Consider the following 22,180-nt stretch of genomic DNA (forward strand, 5'->3'; position numbering starts at 1 on the left):
TTGTAGTCCTTTCTCCATTACATAGAAGACAAATTCTCAGGGCATTGTATGTAAGAGAAAAAAACAAGATGAGGGTGAAAGATGGGAAAACTAAGTGTTAGAGCTACTGGACAATCTAAAGGATTTTTTTCCCCCTTTTGGGGGAGTAGCTGAAATGGGAGCCTGTCCAAAGCCTGAAGAATTTTTCTTTGAAGAAGGGGAAGAGAGTAACTGAGATTTGAAAATGTCCAGGAAATTAATTTTGGAGGAAGAAAGCAAGTCATTTATAGAGAAGGAAAGGTGGCATTAGTGAATACAAGTCACCTTTGATCTTTTTTTTTTTTTTTTTTTTTTTTTTTTTTTTTGTCAAGATGTTTGAAAATGAAAAATGGGGAGAAAGAGAACAGCAGCTGGAACTATCAAATGTGCAGGAGCCACCAATCTGTTCCACACCAGGACAAAAGGTGGGAAAATATCTAGATGTCTAAGACCAAGACAAGCTGATGAGATGAAGTGAATTTGAGGGATGAGTCACATAAAAAAGAAAATTTAATGGCATTTAGGAAGAGATGAGTTTTAATAAATGTTTCAATAATTTATCCTCAAAGTGTCCATTTACTATCATGAAACTTTCCTTAAAATTCATCTGAGCAAGGCCCAGAATTCATGCTCATGCTAAATTGCGTAGTTTAAAATATGGCAAATTTTGAAGAAGCATTTAGCCCTTTTTTTAATGTCAACAATGAATCCATCCTTAAGGAGAGTTTTGGCTAGTTAGTAAAGATCAAGGGAGAAAAGTCATTAGGATAATGTAGTTCTTGTGGAAAAATTAATTGAATTTCATCCATTATTTCCCTGCTATAGCTAACATATTTAAAATTGAATTACACCAGTCATTACCTTTCTGCGTGGTTTTCTGTAAGTAAATATCAATACTTTTTTGTTTTGGAAAATAAAATTGGAATGAATAATGGAATATAGCCATAACAGATATATCTCTAGATTAGTTTTTCAGTGCTGAATTACAGGTGTGGAGGCAAGTAGATCCAAAGTATTATTTACTTTCTCTCTCTCTCTCTCTCTCTCTCTCTCTCTCCCTCTCCCCCCCCCCTCAAATATTTTCGGCACTCGCATTGCTTTAGAGGTAAATAACATTTCAAAAAGAAACTTTTTAAAAAAAACAAGTATACAGACAATTGTAACTCAGTTCCTTCGAAATATCAGCTGTTGTTAGAGTCAAGTAGGCAGGTCATTCTCTGAGAAAATTTTACAGTAGTGACTTGTTTGTATTTGAAGAAAGCACAGAGAGTCAGCTTCCCAGTTCAACTCATTTTTTTTTCTTTTTATCTCCAGATCAAAATCACTGGGTCTTTTTGTCCATAGGCATAGTAAGGCAAGCAATGGTATTTCTGTTGGCAACTTGGTATTATATCTTTGCAGGCCTATGCATTTTTACAGCTTGAATTCATTTGCAAGTGTATACAACAGAAGAACTAAGGCTTTTGGTTAAACTGTACTCTAGAACATGCATTTAAATTGGGAACAATTTCCTTTAAACATTTTCAGATGTAATACATTTTCTTTTCAGGAGACTTAGTCTACTCCTTTGGGTTTAGTGAAGTGACTGCAGATTTAAATATAAGCAGAATTCAACCTAAAACTTTGTTTTTATCTTCTTGCTTAACCACAAACACATTCAAGCTATAACAGTTTTGCAGAACAGTTAATGTGCAAAATGGCATTCCCAAGGGACCCTTTGGTTTTCCTGCTGGCCTAGACTATGGAAAGATATCAATGATTTTTGATCCACTGGTAACAGAAGGTTTTCTTGCTGGATTTCAGAACTGACTCATATGGCTCCTGGAAGTCTTATTAATCTGCCAATGCTCTCTGAGTTAAGAGTGAAAGGATATCCAGTGTTGTTGCTAACTAAATGCCATTGCGGAATATGACAGCAGAGATCATATTTAGGAAGAAAAAATACCTGATGTTTTCTCCATTCTCTTTCATTCAAACCGCTGTTCAAATCACATGTGAAAGCCTGAGAAAGGACTAGTTTGCCCCCAAAATTGTTTTTTTTTTCCCCTGCTATGTTAGTTCTCTTAATAAAACACCTTACTTCAGATTTCACATGTCTTGGATTAAGCACTCATTTAGAAAGATATTTCTGCCATGTTAATCACACTCTTGGTTTCAAATTGTGATTCCTGGATTGCCAAGATCCCTCTTTGTTCTTGGTATGGAGGATCTAGCAAAGTACAGCTCCTTCTATGGCCACTGCAACTCTTGTCGCAAGGAAACCTTCAGTGAAGCAGACCCTTTAGAAGAAAATATATAACTATTGTGCAAATCAGAAGAGAAGCTGGCATAAACTGATCATATGACCAAGTTTATATAAGGTCTTCTGAGTCTGTACAAAGAGAATATTCAGACCCCACCTTAAATGTTTTGGGATTCATTTTGATCTGTTTGTAATTCGGCTTTGCTCTCTTCATGGTTATTCATTAATATGAAGCCTGCATTTCATAGGTAGAAGATGTAGGACTTTCTAAAGGGCATCTACAGAAGTTTAGTTGGACTAGTCCCACCAAGTACAGAAGCTTAGAGCTAGTGAAGCTGCTCCGATGCTCCACTGTGCCTTTGCCTACCCAGACTCTGCTCCTATAAAGCCCCTGTTGATTTATACATGCTCTTCCTCTACAGCTTTGAATGGTGAGTTTGTGAAGAGAGAGGGCATTTTTAAGAGTTAGGGAATTTTGATAGATGTTTTGCATCATGTCAGGAGTTACGGGAGAGCAGCTGAGTGAAGAAAGATGTGCCCAGGCTTGAAGAGTACTTATGCAAGTACTCAGCTGAAGCTCTTCAGTCACTTGCTGGTATAACAGAGCCATTGCAGATGGAGACTTGAGAAACTTGTGGAAATTCGACTTTGCCTGGCCTGTTTGTCTCCCTCGGCAAGGGAAGCTGAAGCAGGAAAATATTATCTGTAAAGCAGAAAAAAATCCCCCAACAACCAGAGCTAAGATCTCTAGTTTGAATTCAGGTGGCTGCCCTTTAAATTGCCTCTCTAACAGTTGCACTGCTGATTGCTACTATTCATGAAAAGTGGCTTTGTTTTTAGTTCTGAGAGATCCCAGAGCAACTGCTCTGCCCTGAGTTTTCTTCTGTGAATTGCTAAAATATTCGCTTTTTTGATACTCTTTTGTGACCCTTTCCTCCCACTCACCTCTTTCAACACGTAGTTAGCTACATTCAAAGGGCTAGCAAGGAATGAGTTTTCTGTCCATATTTCATGTGGTCACAGCAGTATTGTGAAATGCCTTCCTTAGAGTTTGGGAGGAGCTGGCTGATGGAGGAAGGTTAGTTGCCTGAAGGTTAGATAATGTGTTAGAATTGCTTCTAGGATGCAAGGAGCAACTCAGAGGTACAGTGAGGATTTTATCTGCTTTTTTCCCAATTCATAGCATGCCCCTGTGGATACCGAGGTCCTCTTAAACAATCACACAGCAATCAGCTCGGATTCTTTCCATTGCAGGTGTCAGAGACTGACTGTTTCAAATGCAAACTACCCTGCTCCGATCTGTGTCTTTGTTATCTCGAAGTGTGCTGGGGGGGCACAGTACGTGTGCCTGTGCTCTCTCCTAACTCCGCAGCAGCTCAAAGTGGAGCACCGTTTGGCATCCTGCCTGCTGAAAAGAGCTTCCCCTGGGAGCGATGGATAGCGCAGGCTGGCATCCCTTCTGGGGCTTCCCACTCACCTTGCGTGGCCAGCAAGCAGATGCGGCCGTTGTCTCCGTTACCCTCGTAACCTGGTACCTACCATCTGGGCCCTGGGCCCTGTTCAGCTGCTGCTGACCTGAGCTTGCAATAGTAGCTCCAACATGGTTGCTGCACAGGCAATACACTGCTGGGATGATTTATAAAGCTTTAAATTGTATGGGACTCTCCCTGTATTGTACTTCTGTGCTTGAGATAGTGAAGATTCTTGTGCTGGGCTTTAGCTGAACACACAGGAAGGCCTTCTGCATGACCCACCTCCTCACCCCCCCCCCCTTCCTTTTTAAAGAATGCTCCCCTTTTCGTCTGAATCAACTAAAATCTGTCAGCCTTTAAGGTACAGCAACACTTGTCTTTTCATTGAGAAGGAAAGAGCTTGAGTACAGTTAGGATCCTGGTAGCTTGGGCTTAAGGCTAGATTTCCTTTTCCTTCCTGATTTTCAAGAGACTGTTCAGTTTATTGTTATTTGTATTCTTGATTGGAGTCTTAATATAGTCCTAGATCAACAGAGATGGGCTTTTAAATAGATAGCATAAATCATAAATACTGAGTTAACAGTATGGTACTCTGTCCTAGGGAAATAACTGTTAGTTTCATTGACACTTAATGGCATTCCTATTTAGGCAGGTGAATCCCACCTATTTAAATCCCATGTGTATTTTAAATCAAATATACTTTTGGGGAGCTTAGTGATAGTAACATTAATTGTTCACCTAGAGTAACAATATATGATGATTTGAGCAGTACGTCCTTTGATGATGTACAGTGTAAGCCATAGCAGTATTAAGCTGTGCAATTGACCACATCATTTGCCTTGAAGGATCATTTCAGATATCAGAGAGCAGAGATTTGATATGCAAGAACTGGTTGCTTGCACATACAAGCACTGTTTTTCTTCCCAACAGAGAAGTTATTTATTGCTAGGACACCAGTGGTTTCTCCTTTCTCAAAGATATGTTGTTGATAATGCCTGTAGAAAGCCACCTATTTCCAGTCACGTACTGTGAATAACCAAAATCTGAGAAATGACTTTATTCTGAGCCAGGTAAAAATACAGTGGTAAGCAAAAGGCAACTGCCTATATAATGCTCTGGACTCATCTATTCCTAACATTTTAAAATCTCTTCTTTTTGCCTGCACTTTCATTTGCATCCTGTCACTGGATTGCCTATGAGCTGGCAGGTAAACTTGCTGCCTACAATGCTGATAATACTATTAAAATTGCTGATATTTTGATAAACACCCATGCTTTTACGCTCCATGTTTTGCTTTCTGATTACATATTGTGTTACCGGCGCAGAGGTTTCTGCTTAACTGTAAGCTAAGCACTAACTGACATATGCTCAAAGATACCTGTTCCATAGTTATTCATGATTATATTTCTTGTATCTTCTTTTAAAGCCTCCCATGCTACCAGTGTGTTTTCTCAGTGACTGTAATGTTGCTTTAGTAATAAGGTTGCAGCTGTTCAGAAGTTATCCAAGAACTGCACACGACCAGCATTAGCTTATGATTGAGCCTGGTGAATAGATTAGCTGTGATCTGGAATGACTACTGTAAGCTGGAATATCTGAAATATCACAAGTAATCAGAGCTGGAATGGTAAAGAGAGTTTGCAGCTGTGCAATGGGGGAGGTGGGACATGCTGTTATTGTAAGACTCCTGTTCTGCCCATACTGCTGCAGGAAGTGCTCCCGGCTCTCCTACAGTAATATCCTTTATGAAACGCCCTTAGAAACAATCAGTTCTCCCCAGCACCAGCACTTCTACTTAGGGGTTAAAATCAATAGGAGCTGACTGGCTAGAGTCCAGTTTCTCAGCATTGCTCTGGAAAATGGAAGGGCTAGACTTTGTATCAGTTTAAATCGAGTTAAAGCAGATTGATGCTTAAGGGATTTCCACTGCAACATAAAGTATTAAGATAGGCACTTTTACTGTTTTGTTTATTTTTTTCTGATTCAATATGAAGCTGAATTCTAAGAACTCCTGTTGTTTACTACATTACCACTCCAATTTGGCCAAGAGAATACTGAGAATGTAATATATTTCTGTGTCTACTTAAAGTCTAGATTTCATTTGGTACTTCTTTATTTTCTTTACTAGAACATAGGCATTCATATTTATAACCCTTTTATTTTTCAGCGCCTCCCAGATGGCTCTGCCCCAAGCGCACATGCTGAATTTTATCTTTTACCAGATCCTGATGAGATCAGTCGCAGGAAAACAAGAACAGTTCCAAAAAGCACTGACCCTACTTACAATGAAATTGTGAGTACTGTCCACTTTCTTCTGTCATTTCTTATTTGTTTGGTTTTCCTTGTCCACTCTTGGAATAAAATAACAATACAGCATTTAGAGCTGTTACAGTGAGTACTTTCAAACAGAGCATGTCATAAGGTGAAGCATAAATATGTACAGTCTTCTGTTTTGCTTCTTTCTTAGTAGTGAGACAGTCTCTTTATGTTTCTCTCTTTAGCAGAGCAGTTAGATTATTCACACTCTTCAGTCTTATACCATAATTATAGTTGCATGTTAGCCATCTGAGCCCAAACATCATTGCACCAAAACCTAGATTGTTTTTAATTCAGATTTGTATAAGTGCTAACTGAAAGGATCCTGTTATTCAAATGCACATACAAAAATAGAAAAGCAATTTGGTTTTCACTGTCCTAAATAATAACTGACCCTGCTCCATAATAAATGACCCAGCTCTTTTCATGTCAAAATGTTAGCAGTTCACAGCCATATATAATTATTTCACTCATCACTGAAGTGCTGCCATCTCTGGGGTAAAAAGAAACATTTGTATGGAGAAACATTTACTACAAAATGGGAAGCGGCATAAACTGTATTCTTTTGTACAGGGAGACAAGATTTGAGCAGTAGGTGGGATTGGAGAGGATAATTACTACGTGTAGACAATCTCCCAAGGATCTCAAAGCAATTTCTAAAAGCACTTTGAGCAAGCTTCAGAGTAGCAGGCATGGAAAATATTACCACTCCACCCTGTTTTATAGATAAGATATGATGAAGTTTAAGTTAGTCAGCTGGGTCTAAGAGTTCTTATCTCCGAATTTGCCAGTCCTGGAGTTTTAATAATGCTTCTTTTCCCACATCTAGTTGATTACAAAAGTTACCTACTTACATTGATGGCATCCAGTGCAGCTGTAAGTAGGTTCCTCAAGTAGTATTGTTGCTAACAGCTGAGACAGATTTCGCTCCCTATGATACTGCAATGGAATAAAAGCAGACTGGGCTTTATTTTTCTCTTACGTTCTTTCCTTTTTTGGAATCAAAGAGACAGTGGAATGAGGCTAGTTCAACTGGCCAGAAAAATGTCTTTACAGTTGAAGGGTATTTAAATACAGGAAATATCATGTGTTTATCTAATAACATTAATTGTAAAAGATCAAAAATGTACCGTGGATAAGGACCATCTAGCAACACCAGAAGGCAGTTGTCTTTGTGATCATTATTATACTAATCTGAGTGCAACAAACTCCAAAATCCTGGCTGCAGTCAGACAGGCTCAGTGGGAGGGGATTCAATTGTGGTTAAGGAAATAGGAGCATCTCTTTGCTGTTAGGAGAAATTCTGTGAAAACGTCAATATCTTTTACTCAAAACTATCAGCCTTATTCACAAATGCTCAGTCTTTTCTTACCAAGAACGCTAATTGCAGTAGGGACATATGGTTCCATTGAACTTGGACATTTCAGACCTGATGCTTGCGCTATTAGCAGCTCTGTTCTTCCATATGTGATGCCATTCTGTACGCATTTTCTGTCCAAGGTTGGTAGACTGAGGCAGAAGAAGCCCCAGGGAAGAGACAACAACTAAAAATACAAGTCAGCTGTCTTTTAAGTTACTTACTGTCCAAAACGCTGTGTACAGAAATGTACTAGCCTTTCTTTATGAGTTCATTCGTTTTTATTAAAGTCAAATGGCTTGAAGGAAGCTGTGTATTAATTTCTCTCTGTGTTTGAGACTGAGAAAATTCTGAAATGTGCCTCTCTGGGGTGTTTTTGTTTTTAGTTTTGTGCTTTCATTGCTTATAACTGCCTACAGCAAATTATCAAACTTGCAAAAGTGCATTTTATTTTTGTTTTTTACTCATAGGTGTGAGAGTAAAGATGAGAGGGTCCAGGAGGACTGACAATAGAATGAACTACACTGAACATTTTAGAGTTGCTTTTAACAAGCACTCCTTTTTTCTCTTGTCCCTGTATTTGGATTATGGAGTTTGTTGCATTCACATTGGTATAACATTGCATTAAAAAGCGACGACTGAGAAGAAGAGGAGAAAGAACACAGGAAAAGAAGATGCAGGGATTAGGAGAAAAATAACATACTTGCTTATAGAACATTGAAAGGAATAAATAAGAATCACTCAGAAAGTTCCAGAGTAGGTTAGTAAACTGAGAAAAATTAAAAAACAGAAAACAATTCTGAATGATTTAAGTTTAAACTCTCCCCTTGAAAAATGTAAATGCGCAGAAGCAAGCACAGTGGGGTCTTGTTCATCATGTGTAGCCCTGGCCGGGCAACATGCTGCAAGGTCTTCCTTGTCCTCGGTTGGTCCCGGAGTGCCTGCATGTATGGGAACCCACGGCAGGAGCAAGTCTCCAAGACAAAGCTGAGTGTGCTTCACCGTAGTGAAGCTACAGTGAGAGTGAATTCGCTCTATCCTACCCTTGGGGTGAAGGACAAATGTAGGCAAATACCCCAGGGCCATACAGGCCTGTTCCTGCTGTGGCAGCCGCCTTTGGAGGAGAGGGGCTGCAGGCCTGCAACAACTGCAGGAGCCCAAGGAAGCCTGAGCGAGGGAGAGGAGGGGACGGTGGCAGGAGCCTGAGTGGCTCCCTGTGGCCCCGTGCGTCAAGGCTAATTTGGACAATTAACAGCAAATCTAGGAACTGAGCCATGGCTACATAAGGCGAAGCAACTGTCCCTCATTTGCGATTAAAATGTCATTAGAGTCCTGTAGGTCAACAGTGCTGCTTTTTTTGGAGCCGGGAATACCTGAACTCCAGACCTAGCTCTTCCACTGATTTCCTGTATGGCCCTGTGTACTTCACCTCTCTTTAATCTAGCTGTATAAATGGGAGGCAAATATTATTCCTAAACAATGATTTCAGGATTTAACTGGCCTGGTAATGAAATGTTGGCAGGTGGTATTTGTTTTATCCACGTACTAATTCAGCTATCTGAATTCAGTCTTTCTTCTGTGCCCACATCCTGGTGATATATACCTTGTTTTGGCTGAATTTGCAATATCATTTTAGAAACAGTCTATTAGGATCAGTTGAAAGCAGCCTACCCTGTACTGCAAAGCGTGTTATTGATCAAAGCTTAAAGCCTCTTTGTGTCCAAAGACTGAAGGTTGCTCATCACCCCAGTTCACTCCTATTGTGATCCACCAGACTGAAGATTTTGTAGCCCTTGCAGCTTACATGTACACTTTTTTGGTGGTTTAAAGCAACAACTGAAGATGGTAACTTGCATATCTTGGCAAAGAAACAGGGTGCATTCCTACCGTAACATTAATAGCACTACAATAATCAAATCATATAGTCTCAATTATATAACCACTTATTGTACCTGTCCTTGCTTTTCTGATTTTCTTCATCATTTCACTTTGACTTTGGCAGGGAGATGCCAGCAGGGAGCCAGGAAAGCGGTAATTTTTTATTCATATACAATTTGGTGAAACAGACACAGTAAACGTCACAACCAAAATTGTGAATGCCTGTTCTGAGGCGTAGGAGAGGGTGGGGAGCACAAGGCGTGACTTTCACAGCAGCTGTTCAAAACTCTAGTTCCCAGAGGTCTCCAAATGGACAAGAAAACCCTGCTCCCTTTTGAGGGACCTTTTGAGTCAAAGCCAGTTCAAAAAGAGCAAGGGAGGCGGTTTCTCCTGCCCCAGCACCCATGGCAGCGCCTGTTATCCCTGGCAGCACCGACTCACCCATGACACCTGCGGGCTCAGCCTGGCAGCCTGCTGGTGCTGGCTGGGCCACTCCATGGTCTTTCAGCACAGAAGGGACCACAGGGACACTGTGCTCCAGCAATGCTGGCCCTGGCCCGCTCGGGTTGTGTAGGAAAACTGACAACTTTGTGTCTCCTGGGTCCGTCTGCGAACTTCAGAGCCACCCAGAGCAAGGAGCATTGCTGGGACCGAGCCTTATAAACTCTGTCCCAGTCTGGAGGACTTCTGCCACAGCCATTTTTGGTTATTAGCATTGGAGGCAGAGGGAGGACTGAGCAGTCCAGCCCGCAGAGATCCAGGCCGGGGTGGCATGGCTCGGTCAGATTTCCCTTTGCATCTGCAGTGCCATGTATATAGATCGCACTCAGACTGCAGTAGTAAATCCAAGTAGGTTGTGCACCAAACTCATCTCAGGCAGTTTCACTTTCCCAAGCTCATGAAATGACAGTATGGTACTGTGTTTGCTTTCTAAACTGCACAGGGAGATTAAAATTTAAATTTGAATAATTTTCCAGTGCAACTACAATAGGAGAAACATTTCCATCCATACAGATTTTAGATTAAATGTATTTCTCATAACAAAGCTTACCTTTGAGACCTGAAAGTAGCTAATAGTATTCTTCCACATTTTATCAACCAATATGCAATTTGCTCGGCAGTTTTTCATTAATGCAGAAATTGAAACATAGGTATCAATGCTGAATGTAGCTCATTTTGGCTAAGCTATCACTCCACTTTTTTTTTTTTTAATTCAGAACATACAGCATTCACGTTTCATAATTAATCCCAGTGTGTTCTCATAGTATCAAGGTAATTTCAAGGATATTTTTTAAACTATAGGCCTTTGTAGTTTTCTAAAGAGATGCTAAGCAAGCTGTCTCATTTAATTTGAGCAGAACTAGCAGCACTTCATGAGTAACAGAAACATTCTAACTTAGCAAGTTCCGCTCTCTCAAGTTAGGCTCAGTCTTGGAGATGTTCCACACCCACAACTTGTATTGAGTGGGCTGAGATATGAATCATGTTTGCTATTCGATGCTCTCATTAAAGTACGGAAGTATTTTTACAGTGGACACATTCGGATATCATTAGCAAGAAGAGTCCAGAATCACACATAGGGATATTTGCATTGAAATGGTAGAATTTATACACACAATTTTCAAAGAAAAATTATGCTCTATCTTTTTGTGGAGATTGTGTTTGATCTAGACCAATTATGAAATCTCATGGAAGTCTTGGTGAAAAGAAAATCAGTTTTTGCTTTGGCTTTTTTTAATTCTGGTGTGTAGTGCAAGATTTAAACACGAGTAAGTAGAGTATTGAGGAAAAATATTGTCAGTTACTGTGCATTGGTGTGATGTGCCTTTATGAGATGTATCAATGTAATATAAAGTTGCTTTGAGGCACTACTATGCAACGTTACAAACACAAAATAAATGGTTGCAAAAAAAATATATTTGGCATCAAAACAGTGTTCTTGTTTCTTTAATCTTCAGAGAAGAGCAATAGAATATATCAAAGTATCTGCTATGGAAAGATATTTCAACATTATAATACTTCTCCAGTATTACCTATCTTATGGTTTCATACTTCTGCCCATGATGAGTATCCTCCATCTGAATGTCTCTCACCTAAAATCAACAGTATTATCAAAGTCCCTGGTGGACTTCATGGAGGATCTGGTATTTCTTCACATTTGAGTTCAAAACTCTGCTTAGGTTAGAGTTTCAGTTTTCACAGGGAAAATTATGTATACCCATTTTTTTCTCAAGCTTTGCAAACACAGGTTTTGAATTTGGTTACAAGCACTCAGTAATCAGCCTAAGCAGGCAGAAGCTCTTCTATTTAAACTACATGAAGTCAAACATATTTCTGAGGTAAATGCACTAATTTGAGTGAATTTGGCTCATAGGTAGTAGTTTACAGTTCTGGAGGGCAGTTTAAAGCAATATTGGAAAGTTGTAGTAACCATCCTGAATGCTATATCAAAGTAAGTGTTTTGCCTATCAAATAGATTCACATATTCAAATGCTTTCTCTGTTTCACTCTATATAATTGCAGGTTGTATATGACACAGTTACAGAGCTCAAAGGACGTGTACTGAAGCTTGTTGTGAAAAGCAAAGGAACATTTGTGGGAGCTGTTAACATTCAGCTGAGCAGTGTCCAGTTAAATGAAGAAAAGTGGTACCCACTGGGAAACAGTATAATTTAAATATTGTCTAAGATGATTCAATTATTTATCCACTAATGTTTCTTTATCCCATTTCCCATGCTACATTTTGTCTCAGTTGCCCTTGAGAATATGCAGTCATGAGCTGATCACGTCTTAATATTTCTAATCATATAGCTATTTTCTTAAAATTTCTACCATCATCTTGCAACATGTTCCTGTTAGTGTGGGTAAATAATCACACGCTAAGAACTTGCAGCAGCATGCAGGAAATTCTTATGACAGTAACGAAGTATTTTTGTTTGTTTTTTATTAAATACTACTGTAAAAATATTGATATCCTATATAGATCAAAATGTGGGTCAGAATCTAATTCTAAGCCCATATGAGTCAGTGCCAGTCTCTCCACTGACTCTGTTTCGAAACAATGCTGGTGATGGTGTAATTTATCAGGGTTCCCTGTGACTCACTGCGTATGGTGACTCTCCAGAGGTCCATGGGATGGTTCCCCTGGTGCCAATACATTTCAAACAGTTCTAACATATTTCATGTTAAATGTTACACAATCCATACATTTTAAAAAAAAAAAAAAAACTTTAAAACTTGCACTTTAGACATTTTGTGCAGTATATGTTGGTGTACCTTTAACTGTTAATAGAATGTAACTTTCAATCCAGAATATTCATTTGGCAGTAAGATACTTCATCATTTCTTTTATTCCAACATCCAAGAAGCAGATATACATGGTCATTTGTGGGGAGAAAGGAGGAGGGAGAGGTTAATACTGAGGAATAAATAAAACATATTGAATGTAAAGTTTCAGCATAGCATTTATTTGAGATCACACTGTAGGAAATCTTTGTTCACTAGTCTTACTCCATTGCATACTTATGCTGCTTAATGGAAACCAGTCAATACATGCATGGAGAGCTATAAGGATGTATATATACATATGTGTAACCAGTGAACATGAGTGGTACCTTTGAGTTCACTGGGACTAATTATGGGCTCTGTTCTTCAAAGCATTTTTATATGAACAAAGGAACCATTTGAGCACGTCTTTAAGCATTTAGCATGTGAACAGCCGTAATGAACTGTCCATTAATGCCAGCCTCTTACACACACACAGCTGAGCATGTATATAAAGCTTCCTAGAATCAAGGGCACATTTTTAATGCACAGGAGCCATGTTCATTTGTGATCTGATCTGCTACAAAATTTTACGTTACCATATACTGAGTAGGTTTGACATTTATCCTGCGAGGTGGAAAAGCAGTCAACAGAGGGATAATAATGCCAGAGGCTAAAGATAATTGCCACCTTCTCCCTAAGAACACTCACAAATCAGACTTCAGAAGGTAATGTTGTATAAAGTTCCTGAAGTGGCACTAGGAGTGTAGTTTAGGAATTCAAATAAGCTGGAGTTTTTCCTCACCACCAAACCAATTGCCTATGTCACTCGATTAGTTTGGCTCCCAGAACAGATCCACCAGATTGCCTGCAGAGATTAAATACCTCCTCAGCAAAGGGAGGTGAGGGGAAACTCTCCTTGAGTATTAATATCAGGATTTTTCAGAGCTGAAAAAAGCTATAAAATATTTGCCACATGTAAAGGATATTGGCTAGCATTCAGATATAATCAGTACAAAGATCAACAAGTCTAACATTTTAGATTATAGGCTTTCATGGGTAAAGAAACAAGTGACTTGCCACTTCAAGCACAGAAAACATACTGTGCCCAGCTTACAATGTTATCAAATTACCTGGCCTTACAGTTCAATATTGATTCCAGATTCTTCTTAGTCTCCTGTCTTGGTTTCCTTATTAAAACTTTAATGCAATTTTCTAATAGTGTTATTTCCTCTGACATTTTCTAATCATTGTTTACAACATGCCCTGATCTTCCATCTTAGAGCAACACAAATTTTTTTAATGAAGGATATATGACTAAAAATAGCATTAAAATATAGTATTATCAGAACTGTCTGCAAACATAAGCAGTACTGTTTGGTATTAAAGAAACCAACAAATGTTAAGTCCTTTGAAAAAAAATCCATGTTTGAGTAGCATATCTGCAGTTAGCTGTGTAGGTATGCTCCTGTGGAAGCTCAACAATACTGCAGTTTTTTAAGGAGGGTGGGAAAATTCTGTCTTATGGGCAAGATCTACACTGATAGTTATGTCAGGCGTGAAATTGCTCTCAAGAGACCTTAAATCACACAATCAACCCTTGCATTTTCTATGTTGGTTCTTCTAGTCCACCTCAAAGCTGCCCATTGTGTTTCCTATTTCCTGAGTTTACAGTCAGGTGTATCCCAGACTCCCTGATGCTGTGACGAACAGAGCCCTGTACAAATCAGTCCATGAATTATTTGTCTATTTTTAACAGCAGGAGGTTCAAGACTAGTTTGAGAAAAGGTACCAATAGCACCTGAGATTTTCTCATTTTAAGACCTGTTTTTCTCAAGACTGTTTTTTCAAAGGTAGCAAAATTACAATGGAAATTAATGAGTTATCTCCCAATCCAAAGCTGCCATTATTATGAATTTAAAGGGTAAATTGTATGTGTCATTTTTCCAATTTCCTTGAAAAGACTGATTGTACAATGGTTAAAGCTTTTGCTCAGTATAAATAAAAAATTCACGGTAACATGCTCATAATTTTTGAAGTCTTAGATCATAAATATTAAACCATTATTCTCATTCAGTAATTAATCATACTTTTACAATTAGCTGCAAATAAAATTATTAATTGAATTCAACAAAATGTCCTCAAAAAGTTCAGCCCTTCTGAATTATTTCTAAATTACAGTAGAGCTGAATTCTGGAGCCATTACTTATTTAGCATACCATTTACTCACACAAGAAGTCCCATTAGCTTAATAAAATCATTGAGAATATGCCACTCTGGAAATCAAACCACTGGGTTGTTGCAAGCCTTGTGATGTCTGCTTTATTGAGTGGGGTGTGGTGCTTCAAAACTACTGCTGCGGCGGAGCCTCATTAATAGTACCAGATGTAAACAAACAGTGATGCAGGTTCAAGATTGTCACCAGCTTTGGAAAAGAGCGGAATGTTACGGTAACCTGTAAATATAATGACACTTGATTAATATATTAATCACAAATGCAAAGCTTATGATGGAGTTATCTCCATCAGAACTTACATAATCTACTGTGCAAATGAAGCGTAATTTATGATTCTGTGAATAACACTTAAAAATAAACTGAAATCATAGAGAGCCCCAAACCTATATCTACTGGTTTTCTCCTCTGCATATACGATATTTCAATTCTGGCATTTTTGGACAGAAAATGTCCATTTTAGAAACTTTCAGTGCCTTTTAGGATGTTCTTGGTTTTCAGACTGAAGACTTCCATTGCAGTGATATTTAAAGATTAGAAGAGCACACGTTTTAATATCCAGAAAACAATGCTGCACACACTGTTCTTATAGCACCTCCAGTTAAATAACTTGTGAATCAACTGTGATACGACTTCTGGGAAGAGAACCATTCTGCATTTTTTTTTCCCATTCTGGGAAAAAACAAATTCAGTGTTGCAATGGTAACACACTATTCAGCTGAAGCAGAAAAGAAGTGTAGCGTGAGATTGTCTTCCAGCCATGACCTCTTAAACCAGTTAAAGATCTTTTTCATGAAAGATTGTTCCCCAGTATCAGAGGTGTGGCATGATTCAGAAATGATAAATGCATCTGGAGACCCGAAGGATTTGGAGAAGCCATATTTCTAAACTTCAGACTTAATTAACTTACCTGCTCTGTAAACAAAACAAGTCCCCTCCCCAACCCAATACCTTTATAGCTTTATAAAATTGTAAAATGCACATAATATTAAACAGTGTCAAAATTTTGGTAAATAAAATATTTTCTGTATTTTATCTATGTATATGTAGCTGCAGTTATTTAAGTATCTATTATGAGTAAGTATCTATGTTCATAGCTACAGTTTTCAAAATTATTCTTTAAATGCAATCTGTGGGAGCCTCATTTGGGCTTAGATTTTCTTGGGTTTTTTGTCCAATATGAAAGTACACTTGGCACCTAAGGTTCAGCTGCTGGGCAGCAGATATTAAACCTGAGCAGATCAGCACCTAGTTCACCCACAAGACCCTCAAGTGTGTTTGCTTTCCTCAGCTCATTGGTTTAGTCTAGTGGGCTTAGTCTGAGCACACCAGACAAATCAGGTTCCATACAAAAACTGGCAGCAGTCATCTTTTCTTTCAAGTTACAGTGCAGGAGGTAACATGCATTAGAGATCAATTTTAGAGCATTCACCCAGTGGGTGGAAGACTTGATTTACTTCCTATCCAAGGACTAAGACTCATTTCCAAGGACTGTGTTCTAACCCCTAGCTATATGGTATTCTACAGAGTGTCAGGAGAGAAGTAAAACTTCTTCCTTGCTATTGATATTATTCAAATTTGTATGAAATAATTAACTATTCATTGACCCAGTGATGATAGCATGGTTGTGGGATATGGGACGTTTGAATTCTTGTTCTGAAATTTAAGGATTTTACATAATAAAGTCATAGAGATGGGGCCTATAACCCAGCTCCCTTCTCTAATCTTTAACCTCCCAGCTAGAGAATTATTCTCATTTTCAGCCCCTCTTTCAATGTATCTGCTTAATCATTGCATGAAAAATGAAATGCTCCTACAGGTGGGCAGCAAGCACCCTTCCCCAGGGCCATCTACAGCTGAGTGATGGGGAGGCTGCTGGGGGAGGGAGAAAAGTGAAGATATAAATGTGAATCCTTTCAGCAGACAGTGCAGGGGAGGGTGATAATGGCAAAACTTTGTGCTGATAATGGCAAAACTTTGTGCTGTTACCTGTCAAAAAGAGAGAGAGAGAGAGAGAGAGAGAGAGAGATGTAAGCACTGCTCAGCTTTTGAAAGGATGAGCTTCAGCAGCCTGCCCTCAGGGGAAACCTCAGGGATATGAATCCTAGGGAAGGAGGGAAGGAGGGGCAGTCCTGTAGTGCAGAATAAAGCATCAGAGCCTTGAAGAGGGGTAGGATTCAAGTCATAACTCACTCCTTAGTATTTTGACTTAGACCATTCTCTTCTCAGAAATACAGACTGTTGTGAATCCCCTTGTAAGACACATTATATTCCCCTCTCGCTATTTTGGGAGCATAGGTACCTAAGGCAAAATTGTGGTTCTTGCCTGGGAATCCAGAGGTCTCAATGTTAAGTATGACCATGAATTTTGAAATTAGCTGTCAACTTGTTTCTTCACAGCATTTCATTTATGCCTCTGGGTAGGTTAATGACATTTACATTTTTTTCTGTGTGTTAAGGGGGGCAATTTGTTTGGCACTGTTTATAGTTATTGCATCTACTATTGCATCATTTCTTAATGTTTTAAAATTACTCCACTCAAAATCGGTAGTGTAGAATCTGCATTCTCTTACATTTCAAAATTGTAAATTCATCATTTGTGACCCAAATTAAACTATGCAGGCATACTAGAGACGCACTGAAAAATTTTACAAATAAATTTGCCCCAAGTGGTGGTTTTGCAACCATATTTAAGCTGTAATGTCTGCTATTTAAAGTTATCTCAGATATCACGGGGTTTTATTTTCACAAAACAGGCAAATAAAAGGAAAATAGAGGGTGATCAGTGTAAAGATTTATGTTTGGAGAAAGGTAAGTGTGCTTTAAGAGTAAATGTCTTTGTCCTTGTATAACTCCTCTGCTTCTAGAAAGAATCCCAAATGGCTTTATGTTTCAGAACCTGGAAGGAAAAAGCCATTAAAAATCCTGTTAAGCTTAATAAAAAAGATATGGTGCCCATTGCCAGCTCTGAATTTTGCCTTCACATCTTCAATCACTAATAAAAGTTGTTTCTCTTTGTTTTGTCAGAAATAGCTTTGGAAATTCAATATAGTAAATAGGCATTTTACATAAGCCATTCTCCTTGGCCTACTGACTTCTGTGTCTGCTCTTTATTGCGCAGCCAATTAATCTGTGAGATTCCAGGAGTTATGCTGGTATGATAAAAGAAATACTACCAATAATAAAACTGTAAATATTTTGCTTAATTTATTTTCTTCTTTCTCTGCTCTGAAAAGTTGCAGATAGGTAGTATAACGGGTTTGTGGGGTTTTGCTTTTTTTTTTTTTTTTTTTTTTTTTTTTTTTTTTTTTTGGCTTGTACTGTTACTTGGGCATGACTGAGTAACAAGTGCACAAAACTGTTGCCTTTGTAGTGCTTTGGACTAATTGCTGTTCTTGCTTCCTATTGGAACAAACTAAAATACTGTCTGATCTGTTTCTACTTGGAATGTGAGTGGAGGAATACTGCAGTAGGAATAATTAACAGTCATTAATATTCTTTTGATTTCTATACTGTGGATTTGCATTCAGAGACTACAATGACTTAAAAATACAAAGAAAGAGTGCAATTTTTACCTATTGTTATAGATAATGCAAAGCTTCTTGTGGGAAATGAACATAATGCTGTATTCCATTAATACTACAGTAAGGATGAAAGCCTGCAATGTTGTAGATTACTTTGTGCTATTATATGCAGTTCACTCATAAGAATATTACCTTTGCTCAGGCTCAGCACTGGTAAAGTGTATTGGCCAAGGAATTCATTTGCAGCTAGAGATATCTGATCTTCCACATTGAAGCGTATCAGTGCCAGCTCTGGAACTTGGACAGTAAACGTAAAAGTTTCATTCCATCTGGGGCTCAAAGCTGATGAAAAGAGAAAACGCACAGTATCAAAGTAACATTTCATTCCTTTGGTTTAATATCGGAACTGTATCTGCTATCACTAGTCTGAACTGGCAGTTTTTCCTGAGTTTCTGTGACCACTAAAATAAATGGTGAAACTCCCACTGATTACAGTGGTATAGGTCAAATCTATTGTATAGATTATGGAGTAAAAGCAGTCAAAGAGAAGCCCTGAGACTGAAGCCAGCATAGGCTGCTTGGGACATGCCTACAGTACGCATGTCAGCCCCTTCTAAGGATTGCCATGCATTAGCTATATAGTAGTGTAAATCAAAAGCCTGAGAAACTTGATATTTTCTCTTTGAAGAGAGCAAAATGGACCAGTGACACCAGATTCAGAATCTCTGCTCAGCTGAACCAGTTTCATGTTTTTGCCAAAGTTTCTTTTTTTCCAGTGTTGGAAATGAGATAGAAGCTAAATAAATTAAGGTAGAAAAGAGATGACTTGACTGAAAACAAAAACCAAAAAGAGGACTTGGAACAGGAGGGGGCACTTTGTCCTGAAAAATGTTCATACAGAGAGAAACAGGAATTCAAGAGCCAATTTAAAACATCAGCCATCTACAGAAAGGAGAAGGGAAAAATAGAAGACAGAGGCTCAGAGGAAGGAAAATTACAGAGAACCTTTAGGCTGAGACATCAAGGAGGTCTACATGATAAAAGTAAGAGGATGCTTGAAGACAAATACAAGGAGCACGCACTTCATCTCTCAAGCAGTTAAGCGGCTGGTCTTGCTAAAAACCTCATAGAAGAGCTAAGTGGAGAAGTCACAGAAATTTCTTCACAAAAATTCCTTTATTTATTGGTGAGTAAAGACAATGCATCCCCCCTTCCTTCAGAAGAGAGGTACTGTCTGGGGGAGTTTATGCTTCTTTAACCTCTTGCTCTACAAAAATGGCACATAGCATGAAGTTCTGCTACAGATTTTGTGCCAGAAGGTCCCAGTCTAGAGACAAATAATTGCAGCCTCCACAAATACATAACAGCTTTTTTGGGAAGGAAAAATGGCTGTTCCATATGAAATATCATTGTCTTTTGTTCACAGTTAAGAGGATAAAACTGATGCTTACCGTTGCTTTTTACAACACTAGATTGTCTTTTTATTTGATCTTCTGGCACACCATAAATTTCTATCTGCACTAAAGGGTCAGCTTTGTTAGTCTTCGATAGATTACTGCGTGGTAGCTGATGACCACTGATGAGCTGGAAAATGAAAGTTGCAGTGTATTGAAATAATTCTAAAAATGGTCTGTACATAGTAGCCAAAAAAAAGTTCTTTAAGAAGCAACTATAGAAAGCATGTACCAGCCATATAGAAACTGTTATAAAAATACATACTAAACGCAATGAAATTAAGAACAGGGTACTTCCCATTTAATTTAATACCACTGTGTTTTAAGTAATAATTTTCAGATTTAAACATTTTTACTCGATAACTTGCCATAAAAATAACATTTGGTTAATATGCAAAATAAAAATGTCTGAGGAATCAGTCTAATGATTTTGCATTTTCTGAGATGAAGTTTACAAATTTCTATTAAAGCTGTGTCTAGCGGACCAGAGCTAACACCCAGGGCAACATCAGCATTGTGTTACAGGCTACATAGCAGAGTTCCTTACCTGTGTTCCTTTTCTTTCAAAGTCAAACATAAAAATTCAGCATTTAATAGGCACCCTGATGTTTTTCTCCTTAATTTAGTTAGTTACCTGGAAATTTTGCCTCAGGCTACCTGGTGTTCTGGCAGCAGGCCTAACAAGGGATTTATGACAGTCAAAGCTTTGTCTGCTTTCTAGCTATATTTTGGTACACCTAGGAAAGGATAAGCATCCTTACAGTAATCTGTGTTTTAGACAGCAGTGGTGGAATGTATCAAGACAGCTAAGTAAGTCTTCAAGCTTAGGCAGAACATGTGGCTCTTGTGGTCCAAATCGCAGAACTAAATGTTAAAACTCCTGATACGGATTCTAGTCAACCCTGTCGATCTGTAAAGAGTCAAAGCCACAGATTTCATCTTGCACTTAGGTATTTCCTTTAACACCTTTCTCCAAGGAAAGCTATAGCCTGACACATTCATAGCCAGTGGCCGAGCAACCCCTAGTGCTGCCCGTCCTTCCTGGAAAATAGCTGTTTGCCTCATGAGAAAGCTTTGCAAGCCGCAAGCACTGACAGACTGCCCACTTAAAACCAGGGGCTTCTTTTGACATCTGGATGTCATCTCTAAAACTCAGCTGCATGGGCCAAGCACTGCCTCCCGGTCTTACCCCTTTGCTTCCTTCCTGCCTGTTCTCAGCTCCACGCTCCAGGTAGGAGCAGAGTGAGCTGCTTTCAGACTGCTGTGACCTACATCCATAAATGGAGCCAAACATTTGTAGGAGCCGAAGTGAAACAGAGAGAGGAGAAAATAACATGCTGAGCTCAGAAGTTTCCATATAAATTAGCTTGCATATTTGTGTTTCAAAGGCTATACTCTCTTCCTACTGAGGGGTATTTTGGGCACATCAGAAAAGCGGGCTATTGGATTCAGTAAAATCAGCCCCAGTGTGATTTTTGTGTTCACCTATATTCCTCTCTAAAATGAGCTACTCATTCAGATTTGGTCTGAGAGACTTTTGACCCTCCAGATGTTTTATATGTTTGGCCTCTAACTGTAAACTGATTTCTCCCTTCATCAAGCTAGTAACTCTACTTCAGCAGAAATTGTTTTCCCTTTGACTCCTGCTCCTGATTTTTTTGTCTTCCACCACCATCTCCTGTTTTTTGCTGCTGACCATATTAACTGGAATCTCTGAACCTTATAGTCCATCTGCCAGCCAGGGGAATGCCACTGCTGCCCTGGAGCCTGCCCTGGCCAGCCTGTCCTTGGCTATGTCATCAGTCTTAAAAGCTGCCTTTCTCTTTTCCAACTTCTTCCACACTCAAACATTTCCTTTCCATAGTCGATCTTTTTGTCTGTCACCTGGATTACAATCTGGGATTTTTCCTCATCTTTAATCACCCCAGCCTTATATGAATAAAGGCCAAAATAACTGGTATGTAGTCATGGGTGCTGGAAATCATCTGATTATGTCTACTGTGCGATTGGTATGCTCACTGTAAGGAAACTAAAATGGTCTGGATAAGGTGCACACATTGTGTAAGCATTTTATAATTGTTATTTAGCTAATGTTTCATTCCCACAATTTATTTCTTAGAAAGAAAGAAAATTTCAGTTATACATTGATGTTATGCTAATTAAATAGCTCTTCTGCAAGCAATATACTATGTGATCAGACATAGCATTTTTCATTGAGAAAAGGTAGTTTTCTAACTACTGAAAAGTTGTAAAATATCCACTTGACATCAAAAGCAGCATTTTTCTAATTCATTATTTTTAGATGACATCCATTTCTAACATTTTTAAGAACTAAACAAGATTTGAATGTGGAAGAAGTAGAAATAATTCAAACGCTTATTAATTCATCCCCATTTTTACCCTTTTTTATATATTTTTAAGG

The 22,180-nt window shown here is 38.6% G+C and overlaps 2 protein-coding genes across 4 annotated transcripts in view; one reads left to right on the top strand and one right to left on the bottom strand.

Moving 5' to 3' along the window:
• Positions 1–14,577, top strand: part of PIK3C2G (phosphatidylinositol-4-phosphate 3-kinase catalytic subunit type 2 gamma) — a 216,761-nt gene extending 202,184 nt beyond the window's left edge. For all 3 annotated transcript variants that reach the window (XM_064515654.1, XM_064515657.1, XM_026107827.2), the window contains 2 exons: positions 5,900–6,025; positions 11,807–14,577. In XM_064515654.1, the coding sequence (XP_064371724.1) occupies positions 5,900–6,025; positions 11,807–11,959 (279 nt within the window). In that variant the 3' untranslated portion in view covers positions 11,960–14,577. The remainder of the gene's footprint in view (positions 1–5,899; positions 6,026–11,806) is intronic.
• Positions 14,578–14,919: 342 nt separating this feature from the next.
• The window catches only part of PLCZ1 (phospholipase C zeta 1), a 57,890-nt gene continuing 50,629 nt past the window's right edge, over positions 14,920–22,180 (bottom strand). Inside the window, exons 11-13 of the mRNA XM_064515665.1 lie at positions 19,756–19,888; positions 18,497–18,646; positions 14,920–15,002 (exon numbers count right to left, since the gene is read on the bottom strand). Coding sequence (XP_064371735.1) covers positions 14,920–15,002; positions 18,497–18,646; positions 19,756–19,888 — 366 coding nt within the window. The remainder of the gene's footprint in view (positions 15,003–18,496; positions 18,647–19,755; positions 19,889–22,180) is intronic.

This window comes from Dromaius novaehollandiae, chromosome 1 (assembly GCF_036370855.1).
Source record: "Dromaius novaehollandiae isolate bDroNov1 chromosome 1, bDroNov1.hap1, whole genome shotgun sequence".
NCBI classification, from domain to species: Eukaryota; Metazoa; Chordata; class Aves; order Casuariiformes; family Dromaiidae; genus Dromaius; species Dromaius novaehollandiae.